The 21,878-nt window shown below is 36.0% G+C and overlaps 1 protein-coding gene across 3 annotated transcripts in view; it reads left to right on the top strand.

The window, feature by feature from the left end:
* The window catches only part of WNK3 (WNK lysine deficient protein kinase 3), a 189,415-nt gene that overhangs the window by 5,565 nt on the left and 161,972 nt on the right, over positions 1-21,878 (top strand). For all 3 annotated transcript variants that reach the window (XM_061410236.1, XM_061410235.1, XM_061410234.1), the window contains exon 2: positions 16,084-16,738. In XM_061410236.1, coding sequence (XP_061266220.1) covers positions 16,202-16,738 — 537 coding nt within the window. In that variant the 5' untranslated portion in view covers positions 16,084-16,201. The remainder of the gene's footprint in view (positions 1-16,083; positions 16,739-21,878) is intronic.

Below are 21,878 nucleotides of genomic sequence, written 5' to 3'. Positions count from 1 at the left end.
TTCCGCGTGGCATGGCCAAAAAACAAACCAAAAAAGTTCATGTGTGACATACAACAGTACTAATTATTTTTTTCCATATATTATTATTCTTTTTTAAAATTTAAATTTATTTATTTTAATTGGAGGCTAATTACTTTACAATATTGTATTGGTTCTGCCACACATCAACATGAATCCGCCGTGGGCATACACGTGTTCCCCATCCTGAACCCCCCTCCCACCTCCCTCCTTATTTTTTATCATGTTAAATATTATATCCCTGGTGGTGGTGGTTTAGTCACTAAGTCATGTCCGATTCTTGCAACCCCATGGACTGGGAACCTACCAGGCTCCTCTGTCCATGGGATTCTCCAGGCAAGAATACTGGAGTGGGTTGCCATTTCCTTCTCCAGGGGATCTTCCCGACTTAGGAATCGAACCCAGGTCTCCTGCATTGCAGGCAGATTATAGCCCTAGTGCTTATTTATCTTATAACTGGAAATTTGTACTTTTTGACTACCTTCAGCTAATTCCCCTTTCCCCTACCATCACCTCTGGTAGCCACAAATCTCATCTCTATTTCTATGAGTTTGTTTGCTTGTCTTTGAAGTATAATTGGCCTACAACACTGTGTTAGTTCCTGGTTCACAACATAGTGATTCAGTATTTCTATATATTGCAGTATGATCACCAAGATTAAGTCTAGTTCATCTGTCACCATACAAAGATATTAAATAATTATCAACTATATTCCCCACACTGTACATTTCATATGTGTGACTCATTTACTTTGCAACTGGGAGTTTATACTTCTTAATCATTCTCACCTATTTCTCCCCTCCCCGCAACCTTCTCCCCTCTGGCAATTTGTTTTTGGTGTCCGTGACTCTGTTTCTGTTATGTTTGTTCATTTGTTTTGCTTTTTTTCTCTGAATTATTTCACTTAGCATGATACCCTCTGGCTCCATCCATGTTGAAATGGCAAGATTTCATTATTTTTATGGCTGAGTAATATTCCATTGTGTGTGTGTGTGTGGTGTGTGTATATATATATCTATATCTATCTATCTATTTATCTATATATATACATACCTCATCTACTTTATCCATTTATCTGTTGAGGGGCTCTTAGGTTGCTTCCATATCTTGGCTATTATGTATGATGCCATAATGAATATAGTGGTGCATATTATATGTTAAAATCAGTGTTTTTGTTTTCTTTGGATAAATACCCAGAAATGGAATTGCTGGATCGTATGATACTTCTATTTTTAATTTTATGAGAAATCTCCATATTGTTTTCCATAGTGGCTGTACTAGTTTACAGTTCTACCAACAGTGCATGACGTTTCCCTTTTTTTCCACATCCTCACCAATGCTTGTTATTTGTTTTCTTTTTGATAATAGTCATTCTGACAGGTGTGAGGTGATATCTCATTATGGTTTTAATTTGTATTTCCCTGATGATTAGTGATGTTGAGCATCTTTTCATGTGCCTGTATGTCTCTTTTTACTTTCTTTATAGTGTTTTTTGGTGCATAAAAGTTTTGAAATTTGATGAAGTCCAGTTTATTTTTTTCTGTTATTGCTTGTGCTTTGGGTGTCATATTTAAGAAACCACTGTCAAATCCAAGATCATGAAGGTTTATATTTTCTTTGAAGAGTTTTGTAGTTTTTGGCTTTAATATTTAGGTCTTTCATCCATTTTGAGTTAATTTTTGTATCTGGTATGAGATAAGAGTTCAACTTCATTCTTTTGCATGTGGATTAACTTGAAGATTTTTAAACTATAAAATACATAATAGTACTATACATCTATGTTAAAGCTATTTGTGGTGATACTTAATCACTCTTGGTAGTTGTGGGGAAGAACTGTTTTTAAATGCATTTTGAAGGTCATGTCTTGTATTTGAAGTATGGGGATTCTAAAACTCTTTGTGAATCAATGAGACTTTTATGATCAGGAAACTTCAGTATGGCAAACTAGATGATCCTTATGCTGCTGGGGCTGCTGCTGCTGCTGCTAAGTTGCTTCAGTCGTGTTCGACTCTGTGACCCCATAGACGGCGGCCCACCAGGCTCCCCTGTCCCTGGGATTCTCCAGGCAAGAACACTGGAGTGGGTTGCCATTTCCTTCTCCAATACATGAAAGTGAAAAGTGAAAGTGAAGGTGCTCAGTTGTGTCTGACTCTGTGTGACCCCATAGACGGCAGCCCACCAGGCTCCCCGTCCATGGGATTTTCCAGGCAAGAGTACTGGAGTGGGGTGCCATTGCCTTTTCCGATCCTTATGCTAAAGTTACATAAGTGATTATTTCCCCCTTTGTTTTGTTTTTTGTTTTTTTTTGGCTACACCTCATGGCTTGTGGGATCTTAGTTCCCTGTCTAGGAATTGAACCCTCACATTCATCAGTGAAAGCATGGATTTCTAACCACTGGACCACCAGGGAATTTCCCATGAGTGATGTTTTATGTAAAGAATATTATTGTGGTTTTAAAATTGTTTGTGTAGGGTGAAATCTCTACTTACTGGGGAAAAAAGTAGATTTAGTTTTTAATTACCAGAAATTGATATTAGGTTTATGCTGAAAGTAATTTATGTGTGTGTGTTGTATAGCTTATGTTTGTGAGCCAACTTCTTGATGAAAACATTTAACAGTTAGTACCGTGTGGAGACTTTTTACTTGTAGCTTGGGCTACATTCATCATATATTATTGGGATAATGTAAGATTATTTGAGTTTGGTTTCTTGTAAAAATGAGAATTAAAATTTAGCACAGCACAATTCTTAAACCTCAGCCTCTAGTTAAGTATAATTAAAATAGAGACAGTAATTAGAATTTTTAAATTAGAGGATGTGTTTTAATACAAGAATGAAAAATCTGCTTAATCAGTCTTAAGATCTATAAGGTGCTAGTTCAGCTCATTATATCCACTGCTACCCAGAGAATAATTTTTGTCCTGCTGGGCAATTGTGGCATTTCCATTGAATTCGTCTTTGATGGTGTCTTTCTGGCAAGAGAAAAAGCTCTTATTGAAGATGTGTATTTCATTTGCTAAGGAATGTTTCAAATATGCTGATAACTTATTCTGAATCTGTGAGTTACAGAATATGATTTACCCAATGTACATGTAGGTTCTACCATTCATTCAACAAATATTTATTATGTTCCTCCTGTATGCCTGGATTGATGTGCTGAGGATGGATGAAAGGAAGCAAAGCAGGCAATGGCCCTGCTATCTTTGAGCTTACATTACAGTGGAGGGCAACATATGGTCAGCAAATATTTCAGAAAATAAATGCTAAGAAGAAAAAATTTTAAAGAGTGTTGGGGTGTTGTGGGGAGCCTCTGGCTCACATGGTTATTTTGTCAGGCTTCTTTGAGAAGGTGACTTTGAACAGAGATCCAGATGTTAAAGAGTATCCCTTCTGGTATTATTTTGTTAAATTGTTAGTTTATCCTTTCTAAAATAAAGCTTTCATTTCTTTCTCTTAAATGCTCTTTTTTTTTTTTTTTAAGTTAACTGCTTTTTATTTCTAAGGGGGAAAAAAAAAGAAAACAACAGGTACATTCCTTGTGAGAAGAGACAATGTTCCCGAATAGAACTGTCGGAACTGTCATTGGAGTAGGGGTCAGCCTGGATTCTGGTCTTGCCTTAGTATAATCTTTTGCAAGTCTGTATGTTTCCTTATTTGTTACTAAACAAAAGCACTACCTATTTAGCAGGGTTTCTTTGCAAATTAAATGAAACAATATACTTTGTAAATTACACAACTACATGTGAAATGCAATGTATCCTATTCATCTATTTTTGGAGTCAATTGAGACATGTTTTCTGACCAGTTTAAAGCTTTTACCAGTCCCTCCCCATCTGGTAAATTTTAGCACCAAATGTCTAAACTCATTGATTAATCAGAAGGGGTTGGGTTCTTTGAAAGTGGTAGTGTGGTAAAAATTATGTTGGATTTGAAGCTAGAAAACTTGGGTTCCAGAATTCTGCCTTTACTTACTAGCTCTGTGACAGGCAAGACACTAAACTTCTTTGAGCCTTCTTAATTTTCAGAATTCAGGCAAATACCAAGTAGCTCTCAGGGTTGTTGTTAGGAGTAATGAGTTAAATAGATGAACTTCTTTTGAAAACTGTAAATCGAGATTTGATAAACTTTCTCCATAAAGGACCAGATAGTGAATATAGCATTTTAGGCTTTGTGGGCCATGGAATCTCTTTTGCCACCACTCAGCTCTTCTGTGTAGCAGTCATAGATATATATAAATGATGAAAGTGGCTGTGTTCATAAATGCTATTCATGAACACTGAAATATGAATTTTGAATAATTTTCATGTCATGAAATACCATTTTTCTTATGATGTTTTTCAACCATTTAAAAATGTAAAAATCTTTCTCAACTTACCTGCTTCACAGAAACAGGCTGGGAGGTAAGGTAGGTTGGCCTGAGGGCTGTATATAGTTTGGCTACCACTGTTGTGAAGGATTAAACTGCATAAAGTGGTAATTAGGGATTAAGGGTAGGTGATTGGTAGATAGAGATTGTTTAAGGAAGATGGAGATGATTTAGATTCTTTTTCTAATGTGGATCCAGAAATATTTTCACATAAAATGAGCATCTTTAATTGAGGGAATGACCTTGCCAAACAAAACTGGAAGATGGAAATGAGGACGAAGACAGTTATAAACTCCCAAGGGCTGTGATGTGGTTATCTAATGTATGTATCTGTACAGTTCAGGATTATGTATAGTGTGTACATGTGGCTCCAAATTATGTGTGGCCCTATATTGATTTGCCAGGTGGCGCTAGTGATAAAGAACCTGCCTGCCAGTGCAGAAGACGTTAAGAGATGGGGATTCTATCCCTGGGTCAGGAAGATCCCCTGGAGGAGGGCATGGCAACCCACTCCAGTATCCTTGTCTGGAGAATCCCATGGACAGAGGAGCCTGGTGTGCTAGGATTCATAGTGTCACAAAAAGTCAGACACAACTGAAGTGATTTACACACACATGCACACACACACACGAGTGGATTTGGGAGTCAGTTGCCTGGGTTTAATTTTGTCCTTGGTTTTTACTAGCTGTGTAATCTTAGGAAAGTTTAACTTAATTTTTTGAGCCTAGTTTTCTCAGTTGTAAAATGGGGATAATTTTATCTTAAGATTCTTACGATTACATGAGAAAATGCATGAAAGGACTTAGAGTGCTTAGCCCAAAGCATTCAGTAAGTGTTAACTGAGAATATTTATTTGGATATAAGTTGTACATACCTAATTTGTTTTGTCCTTCCTTCAGTTATTTTAAGAAATTATAATATCTTTAACTGGTTCTTGGTACAGGTTATTGATGGACAATTCTGCTTTTATGAATTAAAATAATACAGAGGTAGATTAAAACCTTCAAGTCCTCCTTTACCCAATTTCCTGCCCTCCCAGTGTGTAATCATTATTAAGAGTTGAATATGAACTTGTACAGTCCTTTTTCTCTGTATTTACATGTATATGTATGTGCATATGCAAATAAAATGTATTTTATGACTTATTTTTTTCCCAAAGTATATGTGTTAAGGCTTTCATGTAAGTATATGTATGTTGACTTTGTTCTTTTTAAAGGAGACATAGTATTTCATACTACATGCTTCTTTAACCACTAGAATCAGTTTAGAGCATATCCTTCCAGTCTTTTTAATATGCATTTACACATATATGAGTACGTTTAGAAACATAAAGTTTTGTTTGTTTTTATATATGTGTGTATATATATATATATAAAACATATGTATATATGATATATAGATATATGTGTTGTACAACTTACTTTTCTTAACAGTATATATATATGTGTGGGAGACTTTTTATACATCTGTATAACCATTTCTCAGTTTTTAAACAGATGCATATTATTACGTAGTACATTTTTATTTCACCTTTCTCTTATGGATGAATATGTAAATTTTATTCATTTTTTTGCTGTTACAAACAATAAAAAGCCCTTCAGTAAAAAAATCCTTGTACATACATATTTGTATACATACAGGAATATTTGTCATGTAAGTACTAAGAAGTGGAATTGTTGGATGACAAGTATGCACTAGATATTTGGAATTTGCCATATGAAAAGGCTATTCCAGTTTATTTGTCAACAGTGCATGGTGTGCTAAATTTCTCACACACTCAAAATGTGATAGTAACAGATAATGTAATTTTCTCTCACCTAATAGACAAAAAATGATATTGAATTGTTTGAATTTGCATCTCCCTGCTTACTAAGGAGTTTGAGCCATCCCTCTGCCATGCATGTATTGTCTATTTATGTTTCTTATTACTGATTTTTTAGTTCTTTATATATTCTGGATATTAACGCTTTGCTATGCATGTTGCAGATGTTTGCTTCCAGTCCCAGTCTGTTGCTTATCTTTTAACCTAGTTCATGGTCAAATGGCCAAATGTATTTTTTTTGTCATTGTTATTAATGGTCTTCCTATTTTTATCTTTTTAAGAAAGCCTTTCTTCAGGTTAGAAATATATTCTGCCATATTTTTTAATAGTTACATAGTTTTTTTTTTTTTATGTTTAGCTCTTTAATCTATCCGAAATTTATTTTTGTGACTGGTTTTAAGTGGGCTTTAACTTCTTCCCCCTAAATGGATAGCCAGTTATTCTGACATCATTTATTATGCTATCTATTCCTCATAAATTTGAAATCTATCTTTACCACGGAGTACCTTGCTATACATACATGTGTCTGTTTCTCTACTGATTGTTCTCCATTAGTCCAGTTGTGTATTTCTGTGATGAAAGCACATTGTTTAACTTACTATAGCTGTAAGTATTATTTGGTAAGGCAAACTCTCATTGTTCTTCAAGATTTTCTTGGCTTTCCTTGTACTCTTTTCAAATCAATTTGTCAGTTTGGGACAAAAACATCTCTTTGGGATTTCTGTTGGACTTACATTGACTTTGGGATAATCTCAGAGGAGGGTTTCTGAAGATGCTAATATTGGGTCTTTCAAACAAAGAAAGGTGTATCTTATGTACTTCAGTAAAAATTTTAGTCTTCTTTATATAGGTGTTGCATATTTCTTTTTGAGTTTATTCCTAGATTAATATTTTATAGCTCTGTTGCTCTTATGAGTGTGTATATATATATCATATATATATACATATATATATATACATATATATATATATATAGTAATTGCAGTGACCTGCCTTTCTTTCAGGACACCCTTCCTGCCCTCTCCTGGTGCCATCTTCCCCTGGAGCCTTTACCTTAGGATAGTTGTTTTTTAAATTATATTTTCTAATTGATTATTGCTGATGTGTATCAAAGGTATTGATTTATTTTTTGATTTTGCATTTAATGTTTCTATTGACCTTTGTTGTTAGTTCCTATCATGTTTTTTTTAGTTGAATTTGCTTAAATTTTCTAGATAGATATTCATATAATCTGCAAGTTTTGAGTTTTGTCTCTTACTTTCCAGTATTTGTATGACATGTTTTATTTCCTTAAGTGTTAGCAGTGATAATAGCAATTCTTGGTTTATTCCTGACTCTATTGTTTATGTGAAAAATGCTTAACCTCACTCATGAGATAAATGCTAATTGAAACCACACTGTGATTCCTGTTTAAAACCTTTCAGAGTGTTAAAAATCTAAATGTTTGACAGCACCTTTTTTTATTGTTGTTGTCAAGGCTCTGGGGTAAAAGACACTTTCACACATTGCTGGTGGGAGTTTAAATCAGTACAATGCTGTGGCAGACAGTTTGGCAGCATTATATAAAGATACACATGAATTTTGTGTACTCTTACTGATATATTAGTGTATTTCAATAAAAGGTAAATGTGCAAATTTCCTTTGAGCCAGCAGTCCCACTTCAGGGAATTTACATTCACACACAATACACACATGTATATACACAGACATACATGTATGTGAAATGAAATATTCAATTTTGTCTGTCATAGCAAATAATCAAATACTATTACTATATAGATATAAAAATAAGAATGAAGGAACCTCTGTGTACTGACCAGGAAAAAAGTATTTTAAGTTATTCTGACTATAAAAAATGCTTGATACGTATTATGCTACTTTTCATGTAGAAAAGGAGAGAGAACATATATTTGCTTATTTGCCCTAAGAAACTCTGGAGAGCTACAGAAAATCTAATGAGTGGTTATTTGTGGAGAGAGTTGGGGGGAATTGAATGGATAGGAAACAGATTTGGGAGTGAACCTGTTCATTATATACCTCTTTCTTTGATTTTTGAATCTTATGGTTATATCTTAAAAATTAAATTTAAAATGATTTCTTGAATTATTTCAGCTCTTCCAAGGACATTTTCTCTGTTCTTTCTCTTCTGTGTTATATAGGTTTTCTTCAAATGGCTGCCTCCTGATTCTGTTTGTATTAAATAACGAACTAGTAGAAGGGCTGACTGGGAATTCCGTGTTTCTAGGCAGGGATGTCAACTGGTTTCGGGGGGAGTGTGTGGGCAGCTGGCTTTTACACTTGGAGGGCCCAAATGCCAGAGGGCAGAGGGCTTTGTACTAGGGTGCCCTTATTCTTCCTTGCTGTTGTTCATTCTTCCTAGTTTGTTGAATTCGGTATTGTGTATGCAGGAATTTATTTTGGGGGGAGAGTTCATCAACTGTCATAATTCAGAGCTTCAGTTAATCCATGTATTTAGCCTGTTCTCATTTTAGCCCTCTTTAGGATCAGTCTTCTTTGAGTGTGGAACCCCTCTGGGGTTTTGCCCTGTAAGTCTGCTTCCTCCTGGGTTGGAACCCTTTCTATTTCATATTTTAGGTTGTAGCATTCCTTTGATTTGTATTATCAGCCAGTTCTTTCTTGTCTGCTTTCTGTCATAAATTGTTGAAATCTTGTATTTGCTATGCCATTTTCCATTCCTGTCCTTAACTTGTAATTTTACTTCTGTACTCTTACCATCACTTTTTCAGAGTCTTGGAAAGTACAAGAGACATAGGTGTTCAGTTCATTGTCTTGAACTAGAAGTCAACAGAGGTATATTTTAAGATTGTAAAACTATAGGCTCCTTGAGGACAAAGACTGACTTTTGTTCTTTTAGCCACAGACCCTAACCCGGTGCTTGGCACTTAGAGTGTTTATTGGTATGAACACACGTGTATGAGAGAGAGAATTGTTCTTGGAAAATTTTATTATATAATTCTCATTCCTTATTTTAAAAAATATATTTGTTAATTTATTTGGCTGTGTTGGGTCTTAGTTGCGGCATGCAGGATCTTTGTAGCCTCATGCAGGATCTTTTCGTTGCTGTGCACAGACTCTCCAGTTGTGGCACATTGGATTAGTAGTTGTGGCGTGCGGACTTAATTGCTCTGCAACACGTGGAATCTTAGTTCCCCAACCAGGGATCAAACCCAAGTCCCCTGTATTGCAAAGAGGACATGTAACCACTGGACCACCAGGGAAGCCACATTTCTGGCTATTTATAGATTCAGTCTTACAGTTGCTGGTTCCAAAAGTTGAAGAAATTATTGAGTCACTGACTAAATACTGATTGTATGCTGGATTTCCCATGGATACAACCATGATATGCTTATGGGGGGAAATTATCTTGAGCTTTTAACTGAAATGCTCCAAGCTTGTATATCAAATATATTGAAGGATTAGATACGGGACACAGATTTATGAGATTTTCCCTATAGAGGCTTTCTCTATAGAAGTGCTTTTGTGATTGTCTTTATGCATATTCCTAGGGCTTAAATCAATGTGTTATCATTATATGAAGGAAAAAATGGTCACATGTAGGTTATGATACATAGCTGTTGTACTCGGTAAAGAAATTTCAGGTTTGAGGCCTGATTTTCAATCCCTTGTCACTGAGCTATGTTTCTGCACTGCTGAGTGTGGAAGAGATATTATCCTGATCGTATCCCTTTAGCAATGCCACCATGGTTTCTTACTGGAAAGGTTTAAAAGAACGTATTATATACTTTTCAGCCTTACTAAATAGTGTTCTGAAAAATCATTTTATGTTTTCTTGAGTATTGTTGAGTTGTGCTTTAGTATAGTGCTTCCCTTAGGGGTTAGTAAGATGTAGGAAATAAAAGCTTCCATTTATTTTTTTTATATTGTGCTGGGCACTGTGTTAAGTACTTTACATGTATATTTCCATTTTATTTTCATGATAGTCCTGTGAGATTTTACAAATGAAATAAAAAATGAACGAGGTTAAGTAATTTGCCCCAAGTCTCTGAGGAGTGAGAGGCAGAACCATGATTGATTCCAGGTTTCTCCCACTCCGAAGCCTGAGTTCTGAAACTCTTTTTTATGGTTAAGTAGCTATTGGATGGAGAAGGCGATGGCACCCCACTCCAGTACTCTTGCCTGGCAAATCCCATGGACAGAGGATCCTGGTGGGCTGCAGTCTATGGGGTCGCGAAGAGTCAGACACGACTGAGCGACTTCACTTTCACTTTTCTCTCTCATGCATTGGAGAAGGAAATGGCAACCCACTCCAGTGTTCTTGCCTGGAGAATCCCAGGGATGGGGGAGCCTGGTGGGCTGCCGTCTATGGGGTCGCACAGAGTCGGACACGACTGAAGTGACTTAGCAGCAGCAGCTATTGGATACATGATGAAAAGGCCACTGATATACTCTGCTTAGTGAAGTTCTTTACCTGTTTTTTAAAAGTTTGTTTTTCTTATTCATTGTTTACCCTTAGGCCACCAGCTATTACATTTTATTGTTATCAGGTCTTTTCCCTTCAGACCAATGATTCTTAACCCAAGAGGCCAGGCAAAAGATGAGGAGAGTGGTTAGAATGGGGTGGGGGTGGTGGTGGGGGAGGTAGAGAGTATAGTTTTAAAAAGATATATTTGATATTATGATGGCTTTGATTTTAGTCACAATATTGAAGATTCTTAAAGGACATATTTTATTGAGATATAATTTATATATCATAAAATTCACCAGTATAAGTGTCAGTGGCTTTTAGCAAATTTATCCAGTTGTATAACCTTGATTGCAATCTAATTTTAGAACATTTTCATCACCCCCGAAAGTTTTCTTGTGCTAGTTTGCAGTCAGTCCAGTTCCTATGCCCCAGCCTAAGGCAGCAAGTAATCTATTTTCTGTCTCTATAGATTTGCATTTTCTAGACAATGCATATAAATAAATGTAACCATGCAGTATGTGGTCTTTCCTCTGGCTTCATTCACCTAGCATAATATTATCAAGGTTCATCCTTACTGTTGCATGTATCAATACCTCCTTTCTTTTTATTGCCAAATAATATTGCATTGCATGAATATAACACATTTTTGTTTATCCAGCTGTTGTTAGACATTTAAATTGTTTCCACCTTTCAGCTATTGTGAGTAGTGCTGCTGTGAACACTTATGTATAAGTTTTTATGTGGACATAAGTTTTCCTTTCTCTTGGGTATTCATATAGTAACTCTATGTTTAACTTGTTGAAGAACTGCCAGACTCTGTTCCATTTTACATTCCCACCAGCAGTGTATTAGGGGTCTATTTTCTCTATATCCTTAGCAACACTTGTAACTGTCTTGTCTTTTTTATTGTAATCATCATGGGTATGGAATAGTATTTGATTGTGATTTTTATTTGTATTTCTCTAATGAGTGGTCCACCTTCTCAATTTTCTTTTATCACTTGTATTTCTTTTATCACTTGTACCTCGGTACAGTATGATTTCATAATTTTATTGCATAACCCAGAGTCCCTAGAATTTAATGTTTTCTTCTGAGAGTTTTGTAGTTTTAGCTCTTACATTTAAGTCCATGTTCCACTTTGAGTTCATTTCTTGTATGGTGTGAGGTAAGAGTCCAACTTTATTCTTTTGTATGTGGATATCCAGTTGTCCCAATACATTTTTTGAAAGACTCTTCTTTTCCCATTGAATTGTCTTGACCGCTCCACTGAAAAGCAGTTGATCAGACTCTCAATTCTATTCTACTGATCTATATACACTTATTCTGTTCATTTCTAATTTAATTATTTTGTGGTAGGAGAGTATACTTTGGTTTCAGTTCTTTTAAATTTTTTGAGATTTATTGCATAGTACATGATCTGTTCTGGAGATTTTTCCATGTGTACTTGAAAATAATGTGTATTTTGTTTTTGCTGGGTGGAGTGTTCTATAGATGGCAGTTAGTTCAAGTTGACTGATACTATTGGTCAAGTTTTCCAGATTCTTGATTATTTTATGTCTAGTTTATCTATCTCCCCAGTAGTGAGAATAGGGTATTAAAATCTCCTACTATTACTACTGAATTATTTCTCTCTTTGGTTTTATCAGTTTTTATTTAATATATTTTGGGCTTCTGTTGTTAGATGTGTATATGTTTATAATTGTTACATTGTCCCGATGAATTAATCTTTCCATGCTTATAAAGTGTTCTTTGTTTTTAGTAATATTTTTTGTCTTAGGGGTTGGTTTTTAAGACTAAAGGAACACTGATTTCCTCATCTCTCTTCTTTGCTGCTGCTTATTCCATGGTTTGGGAAACCAGGTGACCAGACATTATAACTATAGTTGTTATACCAGGGCAGCACTACTTGCCCCTCTATTTTTATATTAGGGTTCTGAGTGAGATTTCATATTTTTTAAAAAAAGAGGTTCTGCCTTTAAAAAATCTTGAAGGCTTTTCTTTCTTTTTTTTTTTTTCTTGTGAATGAAATTTTTATTTACATGTTGTATCTAGAAGCAGATACATAAATTCTTTATATGATTAATCTCCAAAAATGTGCAAGAAATTACTATAGTTTGTTTACAAACCAAAACACGTATTAAAATCAATGGACTTTGGATAATTCATTCTGTGGTGTTCTCAGTACAAATGGAACACACCTGATTCGAAACATACAGACCTGTTTTTGTCTGCTTAGCAGCAGCAGCAGCAGTCCTTTTGTCTTATGGATCTTTGCTTTTGAGGTTTCTGAATAAGTTACCTTTAGTTAGGTGAAGTGGATAGAGTTAGTCTTAAGAATGTCCAATCTAAAATGTTAACATTTGGGGATGTGAGTGAAGGGTATACTAGATTCTTTGTATATTCTTGCACGTCTTTTTCCAAGTCTAAAAATAAGTTAAAAATATCTCTACCTAAATGAGGCATTGTTAGTTACCTTTTCCCACTTGCAGGTAATACTAGTCTTACTGACTTTCAAAATCTATTAATTTCGCAGTGTAACCTCATGTAGCACATCATGAGCTATTAGTTTCTTAGCTCTGTCCTAGCTGTGTCATCTGATAGGCAAATTTCTAGGAGTTAGCATAGACTCTTCCTGTTCCTTCACAGTCATATTCATTCAGATAGTAAATCTTGTATTTAGTACTTCGTTAATATATCTTACCTCTTGACACTATTTTCACTCAAACCTCAGCAACTCTTCCTTGGATTATTACAGTAGCTCTCTAACTGATCTTGTTTTACATTGTATATCGTAGAAATCCTTGGTGACTATCTGCTCTTTGTCCTCATCTTCCTGCTTCTAGTATTGCTGTGCTTTGTCGTTCAGTCATGTCCGACTCTTTGTGACCCCATGGAGTGTAGCCTGCCAGGCTCCTTTGTCCATGGGGATTCTCTAGGCAAGAATACTAGAGTGGATTGCCATGCCCTCTTCCAGGGGATCTTCCCAACCCAGGGATTGAACCCAGGTCTCCCGCATTGCAGATGGATTCTTTACTGTCTGAGCCACCAGGTCTAGTATTGCTAGTGAATTGTTTATATACTTGTTCTGCTATTTCATGACTTTGCTTGTCATCTTCTCTCTGCTTGGATGAGCTAATTTTCTTTCTTTGAGACTCAGTTCAGGCATCTTTTCCAGGAAGCGTACTTAACCTGGACTCCCAAGAGTCCAACTTCATTCTTGTGTATGTAGACATCCAGTTGTCCTAGCACCATTTGTTGAACAGAGAGTTTTTTCCCCATTGAATTGTCTTGGCACCCTTGTTGGAAATCAGTCGACCACAAATATATGTGTTTATTTCTGGACTCTGTATTTTTATTCCACCTATCTATCCATCTATCCTTATGCTGGTACCACACTGTCTTAATACTGTAGCTTTATAGTAGGTTTTAAAATTGGAAAGGTTGAGTCCACTAGCTCTGTTCTTTTTCAGGTTTGCTTGAACTTAGCTATTCTGGGACCCTTGAAGTTTTATATGAATTTTAGGATCAGCTTGTTAAAGAAACCAACTGGAATTTTGATAGGAATTGTGTTGAATGTATAGAACAGTTTAGGATATGTCACCCAATTTTGTTTGTTTTAGTTTAGAGTTGTTTTTCTTCAGTTTTTCAAATTTGTTATTGTATATTTTTGGTTTAACATGACAAATTCTGCCTTCTAGGTTATATAATATCATAACAGATATACATGCTTAACTTTGTGATGTATGTTTGTGGTGAGAAGGAAAGAATTTTCTATTGGTTTGACCAATCATTTGAAAAACCTTTTAAACAGTTTTCCCTTATATGTTCCACATATTTCCACATGTTCTTTGTGGAAAATGTTAGAAAATACAGAAAAGCAGAAAGAAAAAAAGTCCATAATTCCACCTTTCAGAATTAACATCGTGTGTGTGTAACGAAAGTTTGTTGTATATATTTCTTTTTTCATTTAACCATATGACATATGGGAAATGTCTTTTCGTCTCACTACTACAGTGTTTTTAAAATGCTGTACCCTATCTCATTTTGAAATACTTAATTAAACCCCTATTATGCTTATATTTAGTTATAGTTTTGCCAAATTATAAGTGCTGTAATGAATGTCTTTACAGTTAAATCTTTGCACAGATTCTTGACTATTTTCTATGACAAGTTCCTATGAATGGAATTGCTGGTTCAAGAGGATACATATTTTAAGTCTTTCTTGCCATTTTTAAATAGTATGTGTTATTATTTGATAGTAGTTAAAATCTTCCTATTGAAATATGAAGGCAAGCTCAATAGACAAGTATAATGTTTTCATTATTCAAAACTACTGTTGAATGTTCATGGTAGCATTATTCACAATAGTTAAAAGGTGGAAACAATCCACTGACTAGAAGAATGGATAAACAAAATGTGTTATATACATATAATGGACTATTATTATTCAGCCTTAAAAAAGAATGAAATTCTTTTTTATGAAATACATGCCATAATATATATATATATATATCAATGAAACTTGAGAATATTATGCCAAGTGAAATATGCCAGACACAAAAGGACAAATATTGTATGAGTCCTTACATGAAGTACCTAGAATAAACAAATTCACAAGGACCTAAAATAGAATAGAGACTACCAGGGTCCGGGGTGATGAGGAATTATTGTTTTAATAGGTTTCAGTTTGGAAGGATGGAAAAGTTCTGGAAATGGATAGTAATGATGACTGCACAGCATTGTCAGAGTATTTAATGCCACTGAATTGTACACTTAACAATGATTAAATTTTGCCACAATAAAAAAAATCTATGGATTAGTTCCAGAATTTTAGAAAAAACCACCTACTGAGAAATTATGTGCTATTTTTGCTTATTGTGTGTATTATGTGTGTGCATGTTTAGCCATGTCCGACTCTTTGTGACCCCATGACTGTAGCCTGCCAGGCTACTCTGTCCATGGAATTCTCCAGGCAAGAATGCTGGAGTGTTGCCGTTTCCCTTCTCCAGGAGGTCTTCCCGACCCAGGGATTGAACCATGGTCTCCTGCATTGCAGGCAAATTTCTTTGCCATCTGAGCCACCAGAGAAGCCTATTTTGTGTATTACCTTGTAGCTAAGCAAATTCAAGGTTTGGATACTTGCTTTAAATATGATAGATTCATAGAAGGGGCTGAGAACTTGGTTTATAAACAATGTTCATACAGTATGAAGACTTGTTGAGCTGTATGCCAAGTAGTCTGCTAGGCACTGAAGACTGCAATGGTAAACAAGATAAGACATAGTCCCTGGAGGCTGCTGGTTGCTAAGACTGGACAGAAAAAGAACAAACTTCTTATTAAGAAAAAAGGGATTAAACAGTCAGGTGACTTTTCTCCTTAATGATTTCCTTTGTGGGGTGATTTTAATATATCCTTTTCCCCCCCCTTCAGGTTGCTATGGAAACATATGACCATATAAAAGGAAGTCCATCCTGATAATTCTGATACCTGAGATGCAACTGAACTGAAGAGTGGGACAGGAAAAAGTTTAGTGCCAACCTTAATTACAATGGCTACTGATTCAGGGGAGCCAGCTAGCACAGAAGATTCTGAGAAACCTGATGGAGTTTCATTAGAAAACAGAGTTCCTCAGGTTGCAGCAACTTTGACAGTGGAAGCTAGACTAAAGGAGAAAAGCAATACCTTCTCTGCTTCTGGAGAAACTATAGAAAAGAAAAGATTCTTTCGAAAGAGTGTTGAGATGACAGAAGATGACAAAGTTGCTGAATCTTCCTCCAAAGATGAGAGAATAAAGACTGCAACAAATATTCCAAGAGTAGAAAAGCTTCCTACAAATGTGCTAAGAGGAGGACAAGAAGTTAAATATGAGCAGTGTTCAAAGGGAACATCAGAATCCTCAAAAGATTATTTCAAGGAGAAAAATGAAAAGGAGATGGAAGAAGAAGCAGAAATGAAGGCTGTAGCTACTTCTCCTAGTGGCAGGTTCCTGAAATTTGACATAGAACTGGGAAGAGGAGCATTTAAAACAGTATATAAAGGACTCGACACTGAAACATGGGTAGAGGTTGCTTGGTGTGAGCTGCAGGTGGGTATATAATCTTCTTGGTTTTAATAAATTCCAGTTTCAGCTGGCCTGGACTTCTGAGTGATCCAGGATTAAAATGTATCATGGATTAAAATAAAATGAAGGACTTGTCCCCACATCCCTGAAGTTATGCTCCTTTCTTAAATCCTTTTAGGAGCTCATGCCAAACTTTTTTTTCCCTACTGTTTGCCTCTCTGTTTTAAAGCTGGGAAAGTCTGTTCTGGCTTTCTTTGGGGAAATGATTCTAATTTATTAACCTTAGGAAATTCTCAAAACTCTTAATGTCTCATTTTGAAAGTTTTTAGTAAATGTATGCCTTATGAGTTGATATGTTAGGGATATATTCAGTATGATATTTTCCATTTCTCTGTCAATAGACTTTTGGGGGTTCATGTGCTGTTTTTCAGAACAGGAAATGCTTTCCTTGCTTCTTTGAAGGCTTCTAGTAGTATAAATTCCTCTCCATGCCTTTGAGTTTGCCTCAGAGAGGATCTTTGGATGAAATAATCGCCAGAATCTACTGGGATTAGTCAACTGGAATGTTGTTTAGGAAGGAGAAGTGAAAGCATCAGAAGAATAGTTGAATTATCTAGATATTTGGTTCCATAGTAAATGTCTATATAGTACTTTTAACTAATGTAGGAGTAAATAGAGACAGAACATCATAGAAAAGGTTATAATAGGAATAGTTTCAGACAGATGTAGATCAAACATAAGGAAAACCTTTGTGACCTCAGTCAGCTCATGGGAAATGATCAATGTTCACAAGAGACGCTTAAAATTAAGATTAAATAAATCTGGTTGCTAAATATAGGTTTTTGTTGTTCATATTCCAGTGGTTGCTTCGTGTGGTGTATAGGTATGTTACATGATTTCACCCATTCTGAATTTGCTGTAGTTTGCCGTTTAAATAGGTTGAAATTTAATCTTGGTCCTTTCATTTCTAGGAATCTTTTTGTTTCCAAAATTTACTGTGTTTAAGAGTCACTGTTTGCTTTGTATGCAGATTTAGGAGCCTACATCAGAGATTCAGATTCTGTAAGTCTGGGGTGGGATGCAAGACTACAGTTTTAACAAGATTTGAAGTGCTTTGAATATAGGAAGTCCCTTGATGACTGTTTGGAGTCAAGCCATTAGAGTAGTTCTTGAAAGATGTGTGCATGTGCTATGTGGGCTTTACTTGATTTTCTTCTCACCCCTTTTTACCCTTTAAGAATTTTATTATAAAGTCTGTGTCATAGTAGGAATATTAGATCCTTCAAGTAAACAAACATTAAGATCACCTGAAATTATAATTCTTTGAGGATGCTTTAACCATTTTAACATGTATCTTTATGGACTCTTTCTTTTGAATAAATGTATATATGATTGTATGCACCCCCATGGAACCATACTATAAGGTTTGGACAAAACTTTGTTTTTAAACTTAATCATGAACATCTTTTCATTACTGGTAGTTGTACATTTACATCATTATCTTTGATAGATGCCTTTATAAGATATTTAATCAGTCCTCTATTGTTGGACTTCTAGACTTTCTCCAGTATTTTACTATTATAAACATGGTTGTGATAAACATTTTTGCATATATGTGTGTGTGTGTGTGTATAAAGTTATGTAAATTTTAATTTAATCTCTGCATTGTGATTTCAGTAACACTCATCTTTTTTGGGGGTAGAGACCTACAAAATGTAAAATACTTATTGTCTGGTCCTTTGTTGTTGTTATTGTTGTTTGCTTTTTTCTTCCAATTTTATTGGGATATAATTGACATACAACATTGTGTAAGTTTAAAGTATACAGCATAATGATTTAACTAAGATACATCATGAAATGAGTATAGCAGTAAGTTTAGTGAACATCATCTCAGATACAAAATTAAATAGAAAAATTTTTTTCCTTGTGATGAGAACTCCTAGGATTTACTCCCGTAACCATTTCTATAGATAACATAGAGTAGTGTTAATTATCTTTATCATGTTGTACATTATGTTTCTAGTACTTATTTATCTTATAAATGGAAGTTTGTATCTTTTGACTGGAGTAACACTCATCTTTTAGTGTTATTCTGTTTGTAAATGGGGGAGATAATTTCCATTCACTTGGTAGTAGGACACATAGTAAAGATGTGTCAAATATTTTGCAAGTTGTATACTCTAGCTATGCTAAAGAATGTTTCTGTAAAACTTGAAAATATTTCAGTAATAAGAACTGCATATGGGAATACCTTTTATTATTCACATGTGGAAAGACTGAAAGATCCTATGAGGTCTTACTACTCCAAGTGTACTCTCTGGACCAGCAGCATGGACATCACCTGGTAACTTAGAGCTGCAGGTCCCCAGGACTCACCCCAGACCTATTGAATCAGAATCTACCTCTTAGTAACATCTGCAGGTGATTTTTATGCACAGTAGAGCTTGAAAAGCCCTGAAATAAGGGATCAATTCCAAGAGCCAGCTGAATCACAGGAGGAATTCCCTTAATACACCAACATTAGCTTTATATAATATTATATCATATATACTGATTCATGGGAGAAGGAAATGGCAACCCACTCCAGTGTTCTTGCTTGGAGAATCCCAGGGACAGGGGAGCCTGGTGGGCTGCTGTCTGTGGGGTCACACAGAGTTGGACACGACTAAAGCGACTTAACAGCAGCAGCAGCAGCAGCAGCATACTGATTCATGGCATCCACTGCAGACTTTCGGCTCAGGAACTTACTTTTATTATTTATTTATGTTTTAAATGCAGTTTTATTATTATTACTTTTTGTTCGTGCTGTGCAGCTTGAGGGATCTTAGTTCCCTAACCAGGGATCAAACCTGTGGCCCCTGCTGTGGAAGCGTGGAGTCCTAACCACTGGACCACCAGGGAATTTCCCCCAGGAACTTAGTTTTAAAAGTTCTCTGGGTAATTGGATATATAGCCAGATTTGGGGATCTGTCATGGAGAGCAAATGTAAATTTTAATTTACAAAGATAAAGTATGTTTTTTGGGGAGCTGCACTGGGCCTTCATTGCTTAGTGCAGGCTTTCTCTAGTTGCAGCGAGCAGGGGCTACTGTTCGTTATGGTGTGTGGGCTTCTCATTGTGGTGGCTTCTCTTGTTGCCATGTTCTAGGCAACATCTTTTGCCATGTTTTAGGCATGCAGGCTTCAGTAGTTGTGGCACACAGGCTCAGTAGTTGCAGCTTGTAGGTACCAGAGCTTGGGCCCAGTATTTGTGGCGTAGGGACTTAGTTGCTCCACAGCATGTGGAATCTTCCTGCACCAGGGATCGAATCTGTGCTCTCTGCATTGGCAGGCGAGTTCTTATCCACTTTACTACCAGGGAAGTCCTAAAGTGTAAAGTACATTTTAATTTACACAAAGAACAACAATTGAAGTTTTCTTTTCTGAATTGGGCTTCCCAGGTGGCACTAATGGTAAAGAATCCACTTGCCAATGCAGGAGACTTGGGTTCCATCCCTGGGTGGGGAAGATCCCCTGGAGAAGGAAATGGCAACTCACTCCAGTATTCTTGCCTGGAAAATTCTGTGGACAAAGGAGCCTGGCGGGCTGTAGTCCATGGGGTTGCAAAGAATTGAACATGACTTGAGCAACTGAGCACATTCTGAAAGGAATGTCGAAATTAGTGGACCTAGTTGATATTATTTTTAGACATCATGTTATTTTTTGCGTATTTGAAATTAGGAAAAACTAACTTATTTAGAGGGCATCCCTGGTGGGTCAGTGGTAAAGAATCCACCTGCCAATGCAGGAGACACGGATTCAATCCCTGGGTCAGGAAGATCCCAGGAGAAGGAAATGGCAACCCACTCCAGTATTCTTTCCTGGGAAATCCTATGGACAGAGGAGCCTGGTGGGCTATGGTTCATGGGGTTGAAAAAGTGCCAGACATGACTTAATGACTGAAAACAGCAACAATAAAGTTATTTGGAATCCCAGGAAGATAATAAGGACATCATCTTTTAATTACTTTCCTGTAAGTACTATGTAATTTGTAATGTACAATTTCTCATACTTTTTTCAGTAAAATCTTACTCTTTATTATGTAATTAAGCAATTTTGTTGAAAAATATCCCAGTGAACAGTTTAAATTATTCTATATTCTTTCCTTGGAGAAGGAAATGGCAGCCCACTCTAGTATTCTTGCCTGGAGAATCCCAGGGACAGAGGAGCCTGTTGGGTGCCGTCTATGGGGTCACACAGAGTCGGACACGACTGACGTGACTTAGCATAGGTGTGTATGTATAATATATAAAATTTGAGTGTCTATACTTTTGTTTTATTAACTTGATATGTATTTTCTATTTATTAACATCATTAAAATATGTAAGCTATATTTTTATTGCATACATACCACCTCTTAATCTTCTCCCCTGAAACATGAATTATTTTCCTTTTTAAAATTTTACTTTTTCATGTTTGATTTGAAATTCATAGCTCAGAAAAGACTTTTATACCTTTTTCTCTTGATGGTATTTCCCCCTATGGTAGATACTTGAGCCTTGTCCAGCAATTCTTAAAAACCTCATACCCATTTATTTAGAATACATTGACTTTAGGGCAGTGCAAGAATCAGGATATATAGATTGTACTGCTGATGTTTGACTTTGAGGATGTTAAAAACAGACAAACCCTTTGATGATGTGTGTCAGATTTAGGATTTGGCCATAAATACCTGCATTTCAACAGTTTGTCGTATTTTATGGTTTCCGTAATTTGATTTATTTTTTTCTCTTCCATAATTTGATTTTTTAATGCATTAGTGGAAAGACTTTGATCTATTGTTCTTTGTAAACAATTTGTAGATTACTTGGTAATTACTTGATAAATTGGTAATTTACTGTGAGTGAGGGCTGTCAGTCATACGTTTTATTTAGAAGACTTTAGTTCATGATGCAGAGAAGGCAATGGCACCCCACTCCAGTACTCTTGCCTGGAAAATCGCATGGACGGAGGAGCCTGGTGGGCTGCAGTCCATGGGGTCGCTGAGGGTCGGACACAACTGAGCAACTTCACTTTCACTTTTCACTTTCATGCACTGGAGAAGGAAATGGCAACCCACTCCAGTGTTCTTGCCTGGAGAATCCCAAGGACGGGGAAGGCTGGTGGGCTGCCGTCTATGGGATCACA

Source organism: Bos javanicus, chromosome X, assembly GCF_032452875.1.
Source record: "Bos javanicus breed banteng chromosome X, ARS-OSU_banteng_1.0, whole genome shotgun sequence".
NCBI classification, from domain to species: Eukaryota; Metazoa; Chordata; class Mammalia; order Artiodactyla; family Bovidae; genus Bos; species Bos javanicus.
Note: the sequence above shows the minus strand (reverse complement) of the source record. Positions and strands in the feature narration are given on the sequence as shown.